Source organism: Pyrus communis, chromosome 17, assembly GCF_963583255.1.
Source record: "Pyrus communis chromosome 17, drPyrComm1.1, whole genome shotgun sequence".
Classification (NCBI taxonomy): Eukaryota; Viridiplantae; Streptophyta; class Magnoliopsida; order Rosales; family Rosaceae; genus Pyrus; species Pyrus communis.
In genome coordinates, this window is record NC_084819.1 from 11,039,402 (window position 1) to 11,052,691 (window position 13,290).

Below are 13,290 nucleotides of genomic sequence, written 5' to 3' on the forward strand. Positions count from 1 at the left end.
CAATTAGAGTCCGAATTGTATCCAGTCTAGCTACAGGTGCAAACGTTTCATTGTAATCCACACCTGGTTTTTGAGCATATCCTTTGGCTACCAGCCTTGCCTTATGTTTTTGCACTGTCCCATCGAGATTAAGCTTGGTCTTAAACACCCACTTAACCCCAATTATGGGTTTATCACTTGGTCTGTTCACCAGATCCCATGTTGCATTCTTCTCAATCATTGACAATTCATCTTCCATAGCCTTCATCCATGCTTCATCTTTGGCTGCCTCTTCAAACTTTTCAGGTTCCATAATACAAAGATTGCATTGTGCCAAAACATCATCTAGATTCCTCCATTTCAATGGTGTGTGATCTCTTTCTCATGCTGCTGTCCACATCACTTACAAATTCATGAGGAGATGCCAGATCTGGTGACAAAGCATAATCATTTTCCTCTGGAGTTGTCTCTGATGAAATACATTTAGGCAGCACAGATAACTCATTAGAATTAAACACAGTTACATAGTTCTCAGGAGCTGTCTTCCATTTCCAGGCTGCATTTTCATCAAACACTACATCCCTTGAGAGTATAAGCTTTTTACTAAGAGGATCATACACTCTGTACCCCTTTTCACAGGTTGCATTACCTACAAATATACCTTTGACACTCTTTGCATCTAGTTTCTGTCTCAACTCATTTGGTGTGTGTACATAACACAAACAACCAAAGATTCTAAGATGTGCAATTCCAGGTTTTCGACCACTGAATGCTTCAAATGGAGTTACTTCTCCAAGAGCTCTTGTAGGACACCTGTTCAATATGTAGACAGCTGTGAGTACAAATTCTGCCCATAAGTAGTATGGTAGTCCTTTGTCATAAAGCATAGCTTTTGCCATTTCAACTACAACTCTGTTCTTCTTGTCTACCACTCCATTCTGTTGTGGAGTATAGGCCATAGATAACTGTCTTTGAATCCCTGCATCTTCACACATTTTTTTGAATTCACAAGATGTGAATTCACCCCTTCTGTCACTCCTCAAACATTTTATCTTAAAACCACTTTGTAACTCCACCGTGGACTTGAATTTTCTAAAACAGATCAATGCATCTGACTTGTATTTCAGAAAATAAACCCACATCATTCTTGTACAGTCATCTACAAGAAGCATGAAATATTTATTACCCGCAAGAGAGTCATTCTGAATAGGACCACACAGATCTACATGCACCAGTTCTAGAGGTTTACTTGCTCTCCATGCCTGATTCTTTAGAAACCACTCTCTATGCTGTTTCCCAAACTGACAACCTTTACAAACTTCATCCATTTCTTCTAAAACTGGGAGACCATGCACCATTTCTTTGTTCTTAAGCTGTTGAAGACCTCTAAAATGCAGATGGCCTAGTCTCTTGTGCCATATCCAAGTAGACTTAGAAATACCAGCTCTTAGTACAACCTGATCATTTGGTATCAGTGTCAAAGGATAACACCTGTTCTTTTTCATTTCAACTTTGAGTACAAGACAATCCAACGAAGGTCCATCAAAGATACTACACATCTTTCCCCCCAAATAACAGGTAGTAACCGTGTTCATCCATCTGCCCCACACTTAACAGATTTTCCTTCAACCCAGGTAGGTACATTACTTCTTTGACATATTTTCTGTCTTTGCTAGTGTCTATCACAAGTGTACCAAAACCTGCCACATTCATGAGTTCCCCTGTGGGCATTTGAACTTTGCCAACCACATTTGTCTTCGTGTCTATCAACAACTTAGAGTCCCCTGTCATATGGTTGCTACAACCACTGTCAACATACCATTCTCCATTCACTTTTGATTCAATGATTGTGCTATTTGCATAAAACAGGTTCCCTGTCACCTCTACCTGATTAGCGTTATTTGCCTTTTGCACTAATTTACCTATTGTGCACTCTCTAGCCCAGTGACCAAACTTTTCACAGTTATAGCATTTAGGTTTCCCTTTATACCTACACTCTCCAAAGTTCCAAAGTGAAACTTAGAACATACCCTGCACTGTGGTTTTGTACCTATCTGCCCCATTGACTGTGCATTATGTGCAGAATTAGCAGGAAATTTCTGCTGAAACTTAGGTTTTGAACCCCATTTCTTGCCCTTATTATTCCAATTTTTCTGGAACTGAGATGAACCAGATTGACCTTCACCCCTATTCTGCTCTTTTGAACTCACTGAGAAAGATGAGAATGCTTTCCCAGTAGTATCAACAGTATGCAGATCAAACCGTTGTTCTTGACTCTTTAAGATTGCAACTACTTCCTGCAACTCTACAGTCTCTAGACACTTTGTGTTTTCTATAACCAAACAGATAGAGTCATAGGGTTTACTAAGACTAATCAGAACTTTATGCACAAGTCTCTCATTCGACAGAGATTCACCAAATGTTCTCATTTGATTAATTAGCTCATTCAGCCGTATAAGATAGCTAGATAAAGACTCATCATCTCGCATCCTAGCATATTCAAATTCTCTCCTAAGATTCTGCAGTTTCACAGATCGTACCTGATCACCACCATGATATTCTCCGTACAACAAATCCCATGCCATCTTAGCTGACTCGGCATTGGCGATTCGTGGGAATATCTTATCCGAGACTGCATTCTGAATGATTCCCAAAGCCTTTACGTCTTTCATCAGAACAGCTACCATTTCTTCTTCGGATTGGAGGTTGTAATCCCCTTCTCTACCAGATTCCATAACCCAAGGGATTTGAATATCGTTGCCATTTTAATTCTCCAGAACTCGTAGTTCTCACCGGAGAAAACTGGAGTCCTCACTTCCGAGCCTCCAGATCCAGACATGTTTTGATCTGAATCGACAACTTCCACGGAGCTTCAAGAAAGCTTCGATTGAGCTCAAAAGTAGCTTCACAGATTTACGCCCAGATTGTTAAACCCAACCTGGCTCTGAGGCCATGTTAGTGTATATGGAAAAACTGGTTCCGATTTAGTGAGAGAGCAAGACAGAGAGCAGAAAAATGAACAGAGGGGAAACTCAATAGTTTTCTTCCTTTCACTCTCGCCTAAAGATGCAGAGAGGAGACTTTCTTCATATATCAACAAGAGAGCACTCACATGCTTTTTACATCACAGTAGCCTTAACTTGGGACCACACACACACACACTACAATTCATCTTAGTCACTCATCTAACTAATTACATGGATCAATCAACACATGGCACTCATGGCCTTTTAGTAAAATTAAACTTTACACTTTGCATCATTTTGCATAAGTGAATACACCAATTTAGAACAACTTATTTTAGACTTTTCAGCTCAACACTTATAATTCAACAGAATGAAGCTGTGTAGCCTCTGTGCGTTCTGTGAAAGGGCGAATGAGACGGTGGAGCATATCCTATTCCATTGCGAATTCAGTAGTGCTTTCTGGCTCTACTGCGACCTTCAACTAAACTTTGCCAATCTTGAAGGTAGGAACTTTTATTCTTGCTGGAATCATTTATGCTAACGATTTCAAAAACATGAGAAAAGAAGTGAGATTATAGCTGAAAGGAGTCGTCTTTGGCATATGGAGGATCTGGAAGTGCAGAAACGATTTGATGTTTAGAGGGATTAAATGGGATTCCATTGAGGCTATGCAAATATGGAAAACAAGGATTAAAGAGTTTATGGAAGCAATAAGACTGGAATCGCAGGCCAATAATGGCCTGCTTACTGTTATATATGATGCCTGCCAGCAAGGAAAAATTATCTGTGGATGGCAGTGGCCGGAAGAAACCAAGCTTTAGTGTGCTTAAGGTTAATTATGATGCAGCGTGGTATTCAAAAACTAAGAAAGGATGTGTTGGTTGGGTCATACGCGATTTTGAGGGCATCCTGCACTTCTCAGGTGGCACGGAAGGCCTGTTTTTCCCTTCTGTAGTGATGGGGGAGGCTGCTGCAGTGAGAGAAGCTTTATATGCCTGTTTGAAGGAAGGGATAGAAGGAATTATTGTGGAATCTAATGCCAAGATTGTCATAAGCACGATCATCTTCATCAGAATAATTTTACAAGGTAAGTTGCTTATGTAGAAATCTAATTATACAAGGTAGGTTGCCCTTGCACTATAACGTGGGTTTGAACCCCGTCGGCTTCCTAATCTAACAACTAATCTAACAAATCTATAATTTGACAAAATTTTCAAATAGTTGGGCTTCCCCTCAAATACGTTAGAGCTTTGTGTTAACGTCAAATTATCTATTTTGGGTACTTAGTTTAAGAAGTACAACATTTTTTATTTATTAAATCAAGAGTATTATAAATACATATTCATGCGGAATTTAGCTTTAAAAGAGTCTTTACAAACTAGGTTTAAAAAATTACAATAAAGCATGATCAATCGGAACAAACTAAGCTACTTGTTAGGGTAGATAAATTATTTTGCCATCGAGAATGAATAATCTTGTTCTTTTCACAAATGCATGTTGACTCTTTACTTGTTTTCGTACTATAAAAAGAAACTCATGAATATGCCCTTTTATTTTGCTTATTTATAAGAACACTTCCGGAGATGAAAATATTTTTCTTTTTTTGGCCGAATAGCTTTACAATAGGAAAATGTAAATTATTTATCTTCGTTAAAAATGAAAATAAAAATGTATTTATATTTTTTTTTTCTTTTACATATTAGAAGGTGGGTTCCACGAATCAAAGACAAAAACAAAAAAAACCGAAAAAAAAAAAAAAAAAAAAAGAGGGGGGAAGGGAGAAGAGATTTCAAATATTTTTAATCTCCTATTGGAGTAAAACTCATATTATCATCTTTTGAAGATGCACTTTGTACATTTCGAATTTGTAACTTTATAGTAGAATGCCCAATAGAAAATAGATATGTCAAGAAGTTTGAAAAGTTTTTATGGGTGTCGCACTTTTTATTCAAAAAATAATTATGTAATACGATGATAAAAAATTACTGTTGTTTATAAAGTCGAATGATAAAAAAAAAGGTGGAACATCAAAAACTCATTAATGCGTTGATGGAAATTGCAGTATACAATTTATCAAGTTGATCAAATTCTTTGAAATTTCCCTCTCCCATTACATTATTGACAGTTGTTGTCAAGCCCAATTGTGTAGACTTTTTCTTTATAATCAGTGTTTCATATTTAATTACATATATAGGTGCAATTTGCATAATATGTGTTTGGGAAATGAATCGTAGTGTGAACGGGAGAGAACGATTTCCAATTCTCAAAACTTCGTTGCCAAAAGTCTGAGTTCTTCATGTCACGCTCATCCGGAAATTGTCTGCCATAAATTATTGAAGAAATTAGGATAGAACAAGAACAAATTAATATCTCATAGAAGACCAAAAAGAAAAAGAAAAGAGATTTGAGGCCGTCATGGCAGGTGATTCCAAAGGCGCCTCTCTGGAATACACTCCGACATGGGCACTCGCCACCGTTTGCTTCATCTTCATCTTCACCTCCCTTGTCATTGAGCACTCCATCCATCTCCTTGTCAACGTTAGTTTTTCTTTCTTATTTCGAATTCACAATTTGACATGTCTCAAAAACATTTATAATGAGTTTTGACGTTAAGACACATCTAATGTGTTGCAGTTTCTCAAGAGACGTAGAAAAACAGCCTTGACAGACGCGGTTGAGAAGCTCAAATCAGGTGCAATAGTCAAACCAAATGAATTATTCTTTAACTATTTGATTTTAATTGTATTGGCTTAACAGCTTAAAGTTTAGTTGGTTTATTTGTTGTTGTGCAGAGTTGATGCTTATGGGATTTGTGTCACTTTTATTAGCAGTAACCCAAGATTCGATATCTAAAATCTGCATACCTGCCAAGCTTGGAAACATCATGCTTCCATGTCGCAGAAAGGAAACAACCGAAAAAGAAGACGACGTCGAGAAATTTGTGATTGTGAATAAGATTATGACTTCGACCGGCTCAAACAGTTTGCATGATGAAATACTAAGGCAAATATCAGTGCATAGGCGACTTGCAGAGGAGGGGGATGCAACTGCTGCAGATTCTTGCAGTGAGGTAATGCATTAATAGTTCTGATCCTGTAGTTCGGTTAATTTCGGTGCTTTGTTACTAATTTGGACGAAATTTTGCAGGGAAAAGTACAATTCATGACGCCAAATGCTCTTCGTCAGCTTCACATACTTATTTTTGTGCTCGCAGTTATGCATATTGTGTACAGTGTTCTTACCATGGCTCTCGGGAGGGCCAAGGTATATGTTCGTTTCAAGATTGTTCTCAGCTTTATCAATGCCATTAAATTATGATTAGGCATACAAATTAACCTAAATACTTTTATTTTCTTGTATAGATGAGGCGCTGGGAAGCTTGGGAGCAAGAAACTCGAACAGTGGAGTACCAAGTTGAGAATGGTACGTCTTATTCTAAGATATTAATTAGTAACGCAGATAGTTAAGGTGATTAATACTGCGGTATTTCAAGTTGAAATGAGAATAGTGAGATCAAATCTTTTGCACCTAAAGTGGGTGTGACCTCTTTGTGGCCTCAATAAATGTCTGACACATAATAAATTTTATGACAACAAATTAAGAAAAGTTAAGATAATGAATGTGTCAAACACTTATTGAAGTCACAGAGAGATCACACTCATTTTAAGTGCAGAAAATTTGATCCCGAGAATAGCATGTCTTGTTTTTATCAGAGATACAACGGTAGTAATCCAATTACTAAGTATGCATGGTTTGATTGGAAAAAGTTTCCTAAGAAAATCGAGTTCAGTACATCAAAAGACACATTAATTATAGTTTATCAAACAACAGTCCATGACCATAATTTCATGACCATAAAGAGAAAAAGGCATTTTGATCATAGATTCTAAACATGCTTTTTATTGATGTTTATATGTATTCCTGGTTTCCTTTTTCTGGTAGTTGAGCTGACTGACCCTGAAAAATGGGAGACAGATTCTCTGTCCTCTCATTCCTGTACTTTCTTGTTTTGTGTGATCACGGTTAAATTATATTAACATTTTATCTTGTTTTTAATAGAGATAATAAAATAAAAAAGAATATTAATATAAAATATTGATATGACTTAACCGTGATTACATAAACACGTAAAAACATGAGAAGTGGAGGGCAGAGAATCAGTCTTCTAAAAAATGATGCCTTCAAAAGGCTGCTATGTTTATATTTAAATCCCCTAAAAATATCTCAAATTTGTTACTTACTTTATTTTTTGGATGATGTGATTTTTTATTTTTTTATTTTTTTTGAACTTTTTCTTTTGCTGAGCCACCTGTAATTGGAAAGCTATTCTGGTTCCGAAAAATACATTAATTTGACCTTCCTGAGCTTTCGAAGACGTTGGAAGTGAAATTTTTCTCTTTCATACATGTTTTCAATCATAAAAGTCAGACTATGACTGAAAATATCCCAACAAACTATGCAGCCAATCTAGACCGTATGCAGTGAAACCAATTTATGTTTTGCGTTTCACTGTTTAATCCCGTGGGATTTACCACTAGTAAAAGAAGGTAACAAACGAACCGAGCTTTATTTTTCGGTCGGGTTTAGGGTTTAGGGTTGAAGGGTTTATAAGGTTTACAGTTGCCTAAGCACTGTTACTTCTCGTTTAGTCATATGCATGCTCTCCAAATTGAATATTTTATAGTTTCATCGGCCTATATTTTCATTTTCACATTTGCATTGCTTCTTGCTGAGATGTTAGCATGCATGCAGATCCCAACCGGTTCAGATTTACCAGGCAAACAACATTTGGAAGAAGGCACATGAATTCTAGTTCGGAAACATCATTTCATCTGTGGATGGTGAGTGCTTTTACTTGTTTAATCTTATATGGATAACAACACAGCAGAGAATAAGTTCACTTCTAATTCTTTTGGTTTTGGATTATAATTGTGAATATGGAGCAGAGATGTTTTTTCAGGCAATTTTATAATTCAGTGGCAAAAGTTGACTACATCACCATCCGACACGGCTTCATAGCGGTAACTTAATGAAGATCAAGTCCAACTTTCTAACTGTTTTGATGGAATCAATTGAGTTTGCTGCTAATGATCAACTTTCTGCAGGCTCATTTGCCAAGCAGGCAAAGCTTCGATTTCCAAAAATACATACAGCGATCGTTGGAGGAAGATTTCAAGATCATGGTTGCAATCAGCCCTTTAATGTGGTTTGCGGTAGCCATTTTTATGCTCGTCGATGTGTATGGTAAGAATTCTTTATCTTCCCATATCAAGACCACTGAGGCTTTCTTTTGAGAACGTTCTTAATTATTAATTCCCATGTTAACAGTCAAGCATCTATGTATGCAAACAACAAAGGCCGTCAACTGAGTGCTACGTTAAAAAAATAAAAAAAATAAAAAAAAAAAACAGTTAACTTGATGGTTAGACTGAATGAGTGGCTAAGAGGATTCATAACCTATGCTGTTTTTGTTAATTTTTAAATGACATGGACCATATTGTCCTGGCCGCAAACTAGAGTGCTCCAATGTGTAATTGAACCTTAATTGTAATTAGTTTGTGTTGTGATTGAGATTATTGAGAAGTGTTATTCTCATGGCATTTGTTTGAACTCTTACCAGGTTGGCATGTATATCTCTGGCTATCCTATGTTCCACTCTTGGTAAGTGCATTCGTTGTGTATATGTATGCAGTACTGAAGTTCTTATGTGTTTCAAATACTATAATTGGCTTTTCTTTGTAGGCCGTTCTGGTTCTAGGAGCCAAACTTGAGTATATCGTTGCGAAAATGGCTCTTCAAATTAAAGAGCAGAACAGTGTGATCGTTGGAACACCACTTGTGCGAGTAAACGATGATCTGTTCTGGTTCAGGAAACCTAGATTTGTCTTGCTGCTGCTACATTATACTCTATTTTTGGTATGCCCTCTTAACTTTCCTAAGGTTTCATTGTGTAACATTAATTGAACTGATTTTACTTTCTTTGGACCTTGTAGAATGCATTTGAGTTCGCTTTCTTCATTTGGGTTACGGTGAGTTCTCTTTCCCACATGTATTTTTATATAAATAGAAAAGGATTAGATGAGATTAGCTATTCGCTCTAAAAAAAACAAAGAAATTTTAGACAACGTATGACAAACAATATAATTGTGGTTTTAATTCTCTCCTTGCTATTAGATCCAATTCGGCTTCAAATCTTGCTACCACGAGCTCACAGTGATCATTGTTACGAGAATTTCCTTAGCGTAAGACTACCTAGATTTTTTTAATTATGATCAGAGTTCAAAATTATTCTATTTACTTGAAATTGTTATTAGTTGATTGCATATTAATTCCTTTGATTTTTAGGGTGACTACTCAAGTCCTCTGCAGCTACATCACTCTTCCTCTCTATGCACTTGTCACACAGGTGAAGTACATTGATCTGAAGTGTTGTTCTTATAGCTATATCCTGATCAAAAAACCTAATTTTTCATGTCTGAAGTAATTTTGTTTATATATATATACACAGATGGGTTCACAATTCAGGGGTAAGATAATGGAAGATAACATGGCAGACATTTTACAGCAATGGCATGCTGAAGTGAGGAATAGAAGGAGAAAGCAACAGCAACTTCTGCAATCAGCACGAACATCATTCTCCGCAGATTGGAGCTCTGTGAGGAATAGCTTTTCAGAAATGCCTTCTTATATAAGAAAGGTTTCCAAACCAGATGAACCAGCTGAAAGCAGTGTCCAGTTGTCTAACAGAGGGAATGTACAAGACGAGATAGTAGAACTAGATGGAAGCTCAAGGGTTTATGGAAGAAATGGAGATAATGGGACTTGAATAGAATCAGAAAGCTATAATATCAGTATATATAGTATAGGAAAAGACTTCTATAATCCTATTTGTTGTAAATTGAGAAACCATTACCTCGTTTGGTTCAAATTTGGTCTGACTTTACACTATATCTCTATACAAAATAGTTTAGAAACTGAATTATTATTTAGAAGACTTGATGCCAATTCATTTGGAATGCACTAATGAATCCAAGGTTTCAACCTAACAAGTCTACACTATAGTGATAATCTAATAAATATAACCTCATGAGTCTTCTTTCCAAGTAGTCTTGATTTCGGTCCATGGTGAGGTTGCACCTATTATTTGTCTGTTTTTTTTAGCACCTATCCGCCTCTCGACGTGCAAGATGAATTTGCATGTAAAGTAGTGTATAAAGTTATGACTCATTTTCTAATGATTTAAGCTTTTTAAGCCAGTGCTAATCCAAGACTCGTGCACGTCCATTTGTAGTCTAGTCAGGGATAAACATTAGAGTCCGAAAACAATGGATATGGCCACCAAAATATTGTTTATAATAATTATTCCAAAGCATATCCTGACCATCATGACATACTATCTCACTAGCAAATTTCTGCACATTTGCCATTTTGCCTCTTTAAGATATGTGGAGTCAAGAGAACCCAATATTTCTGACCACATCTTCGACTATTAGAAGTTCCACCACTTCTTCTAACTCATTTGCTTTCACTTGTTTTTGTTCTTTCGCTACAAATCACAACCACAAAAATCCACTTTATATACCTCTAGATTTCTCTTGCCAACACCTCCCTCCCTCCCTCCCTCTCTCTCTCTCTCTCTCTCTCTCTCTCTCTCTCTCTCTCTAGATTTCTTGTTTTTGTTCATCGCCATGGCCAATAACTACAGTTTCTTATGTCTTATAGGAGCCATAGATCGTCTATGGTTTCACCAAACCATTCTTTTCTCTGAGCCAATTTCATTATTTAGTCCCAAAGGTAGTACCATTGAAGATCAAACACCTCAGGACTCCATTGTCACAGATTCTTTTACTTACCCATCATCCACCATCTCCTTCTTGCCTCATGCAGATGAAGAATTCGATTTCTCACCACTTTTATATGAAGACAACTCATCAGATTCACCACAAATGACCACTCCACAGGTATTAAACAAAGGATTGAATACAGTTTTTGTCCTTGTATATATTTTAACCATATTTAATTTCGTCTGTTTTTCGAATTGGTCAAATTGAAAACAAATTGACTAAAATTAAAATTCGATGGAGCAATTCCAGTTCTTTAATTCCAAGAAAAATACCGGTAATGATTTTGTTACACACACTTGGCCTAGCTGATGTTTCGTATGCTGCAACAATGACTAGGATGATTCCAATAATGAAGAGGAGGATGACATGAACTCGAACGAATTCATCAACGTGCAGAAGAAGAAAATTAGACCAACAAGATTAAATATGTTGGCCAACAGAATGTTAATTCGGTCTCAGTCATCTGATCACCAAAAACGTCCCCGGAAAAACAGAACATGCTCATCATCCACATCATCACCAGGTTATGCAACGGCTGCCACAGCGGCGCAAAAGCTTCAGAAATCGATGAGCTGCCGGAGCTTGGGGGAACTAGAGCTCGAAGAAGTTAAGGGGTTCATAGACTTAGGGTTCACGTTTAAGAAAGAACACTTGAGTCCAAGAATGATGAGTTTAGTACCTGGCTTGCAGAGACTTGGTGTGCCTAATAGTAAAAAGTTACGGAATGAAAATGATGATTCTGCTGAAATTGAAGTAGCACCTAATGAAGATAAAGATGATGAAAAAGAGGGTGAAGTGATGAGGCCTTACTTATCAGAAGCGTGGCTTATAAAACGGCCAGATTCGCCCTTGCTAAACCTGCGGTTGCCGAGAGTCTCCGCAGCTGCTGACATGAAGAAACATCTGAAGTTTTGGGCTAGAACTGTTGCTTCTGAAGTTTTGGGCTAGAATAGTTGTATAAAAAGAGATTGTAATTGTATAAAGTAGTAAAGAAGTGGAAAAGCAAGGGGTCAGAGAACCTGTTTTCAGTGTCTCTTTTTGGTCGAAATAATTTTATAAAGCCAAAGGCTTATTTTCATTGTCTCTTATATTGATTTTTAATGTCATTTGAACATGGAAATGGCGGCTGGCCAGTTGACAAATCATCTTATGCTTCTGAGATTTATTATTAGTATCAACATGGTAAAAAAATTACAACATATAGACAAACACATATGTACATACATATATATGGAGATATGTATACATGCATATTGGAATAGAGAGTCTGCAGAAACTTTACCTGCAGTTGAAGACGACATGGCGCTGTTAGTGCTACAAGGGCGTCTTCTACTCTCAGCAAAACTAGAATGCTCTCACTTATAGGATAGGCTTTAAGCTTGTATTGAGAACGTGTATTTGCGAGAGCAAAGAAAACCTTTATACATGGTTTAGGTAAGGGATACTAACCAAATCACAATGGTATCCCACCATAACAAAGAATATATGTCTCTAACTCCATGATTCCTACTCAATTAGGGCTCCAGGATGTCTTAAGTATCAAGTAAGTCAGTTGGACGGTGGTCTACTGACGTTCATAATGAGTTTTACATTTTTCCCCTTGAATGTCAATAAAGATTACCCTGATATAATAAGAACCATGGTGATGATTGAGCCTTCATAATATGCAATTGTTCCTCTTAACAACCTGTCACTTTGAGTAAAATGCTGAACCATGGAAAACTAAATGCATATATATAATATATATGTGTACATTACATACACATCTAATACAAGTACCTTGTTGTTGACAAGTTATGATGTTCTGACTATACAGCTGATGTTGTATGTCAATTTCTTTAACGTGAGAATTCTGTCAAAATCAAACTCAAATACTTTTATGAGAATAACTAAGTTTATTGAACAAACGAAATCTGAAAATAACTAATGATATAATTTTTACCGTCTATGCAAATAGGATCAAAATCACATGAAATACTTGCAAGAATATAAGGATATTATAGTATAGATGCTTATGCAAGGTTGTTCTCCACAAGGACTATTTTAATAATTTATGTAAAAACTATTCCTAATTAACTACTAAGAATTAAAAAGTGAGAAAAGAGACTTTGGAATTGGATAACCTTAAAAAAAAATTTTAATTAAAAATAATTATGATAAAAGAAAAGAATTTTAAATACCAATTTATAAAAGCACTAGGATTCCACCATCACCTAGCAATCCTATGCATTTTTACCAATTACTTATGATCTACACATACCACTTTGAAGGTTAGGTTTTCCTAGTATATATCCTACTTGGAACCTCCAACATAGAACTTATGTCTAACATGCAATCCGTCCGGACGTTCGGAGCAAATCTAAACATGAGAGACTCATTATGCTTTATGAAAACCCTTTAAAAAACCATGCAACCATCTTAAGTGAAATTACAATTATTAATCACAAGAAGCAAGCATCAATTTCAGGGAACCTTCCGACCAAAATTGCATCAAATTATTT

At 36.4% G+C, this 13,290-nt stretch overlaps 2 protein-coding genes across 2 annotated transcripts; both read left to right on the forward strand.

Annotated features, from left to right (window-relative positions):
- The first annotated feature begins 5,173 nt into the window (after positions 1–5,173).
- Positions 5,174–9,960, forward strand: LOC137723454 (MLO-like protein 3). Its single transcript, XM_068462652.1, has 14 exons — positions 5,174–5,483; positions 5,580–5,637; positions 5,738–6,015; positions 6,093–6,209; positions 6,308–6,368; positions 7,698–7,786; positions 7,892–7,966; positions 8,051–8,189; positions 8,566–8,606; positions 8,688–8,861; positions 8,939–8,974; positions 9,120–9,187; positions 9,291–9,351; positions 9,454–9,960. Exons 1-14 carry the CDS (start codon positions 5,361–5,363, stop codon positions 9,769–9,771), a joined length of 1,638 nt encoding a protein of 545 aa, XP_068318753.1. The 5' UTR covers positions 5,174–5,360; the 3' UTR covers positions 9,772–9,960.
- A 437-nt stretch (positions 9,961–10,397) lies between these two features.
- Positions 10,398–11,931, forward strand: LOC137723619 (uncharacterized). The gene is made up of 2 exons (XM_068462817.1): positions 10,398–10,906; positions 11,126–11,931. Exons 1-2 carry the CDS (start codon positions 10,634–10,636, stop codon positions 11,735–11,737), a joined length of 885 nt encoding a protein of 294 aa, XP_068318918.1. The 5' UTR covers positions 10,398–10,633; the 3' UTR covers positions 11,738–11,931.
- Positions 11,932–13,290: the final 1,359 nt, after the last annotated feature.

Excerpts from the sequence above, each read along its gene's own strand:
- LOC137723619 (XM_068462817.1), top strand. The coding sequence starts at position 10,634 with ATGGCCAATAACTACAGTTTCTTATGTCTTATAGGAGCCATAGATCGT. Across the intron at positions 10,907-11,125 it reads CACAAATGACCACTCCACAG|GATGATTCCAATAATGAAGA; the intron begins GTATTAAACAAA and ends AACAATGACTAG.
- LOC137723454 (XM_068462652.1), top strand. The coding sequence starts at position 5,361 with ATGGCAGGTGATTCCAAAGGCGCCTCTCTGGAATACACTCCGACATGG. Across the intron at positions 8,607-8,687 it reads TATCCTATGTTCCACTCTTG|GCCGTTCTGGTTCTAGGAGC; the intron begins GTAAGTGCATTC and ends TTTTCTTTGTAG. Across the intron at positions 8,862-8,938 it reads TACATTATACTCTATTTTTG|AATGCATTTGAGTTCGCTTT; the intron begins GTATGCCCTCTT and ends TGGACCTTGTAG.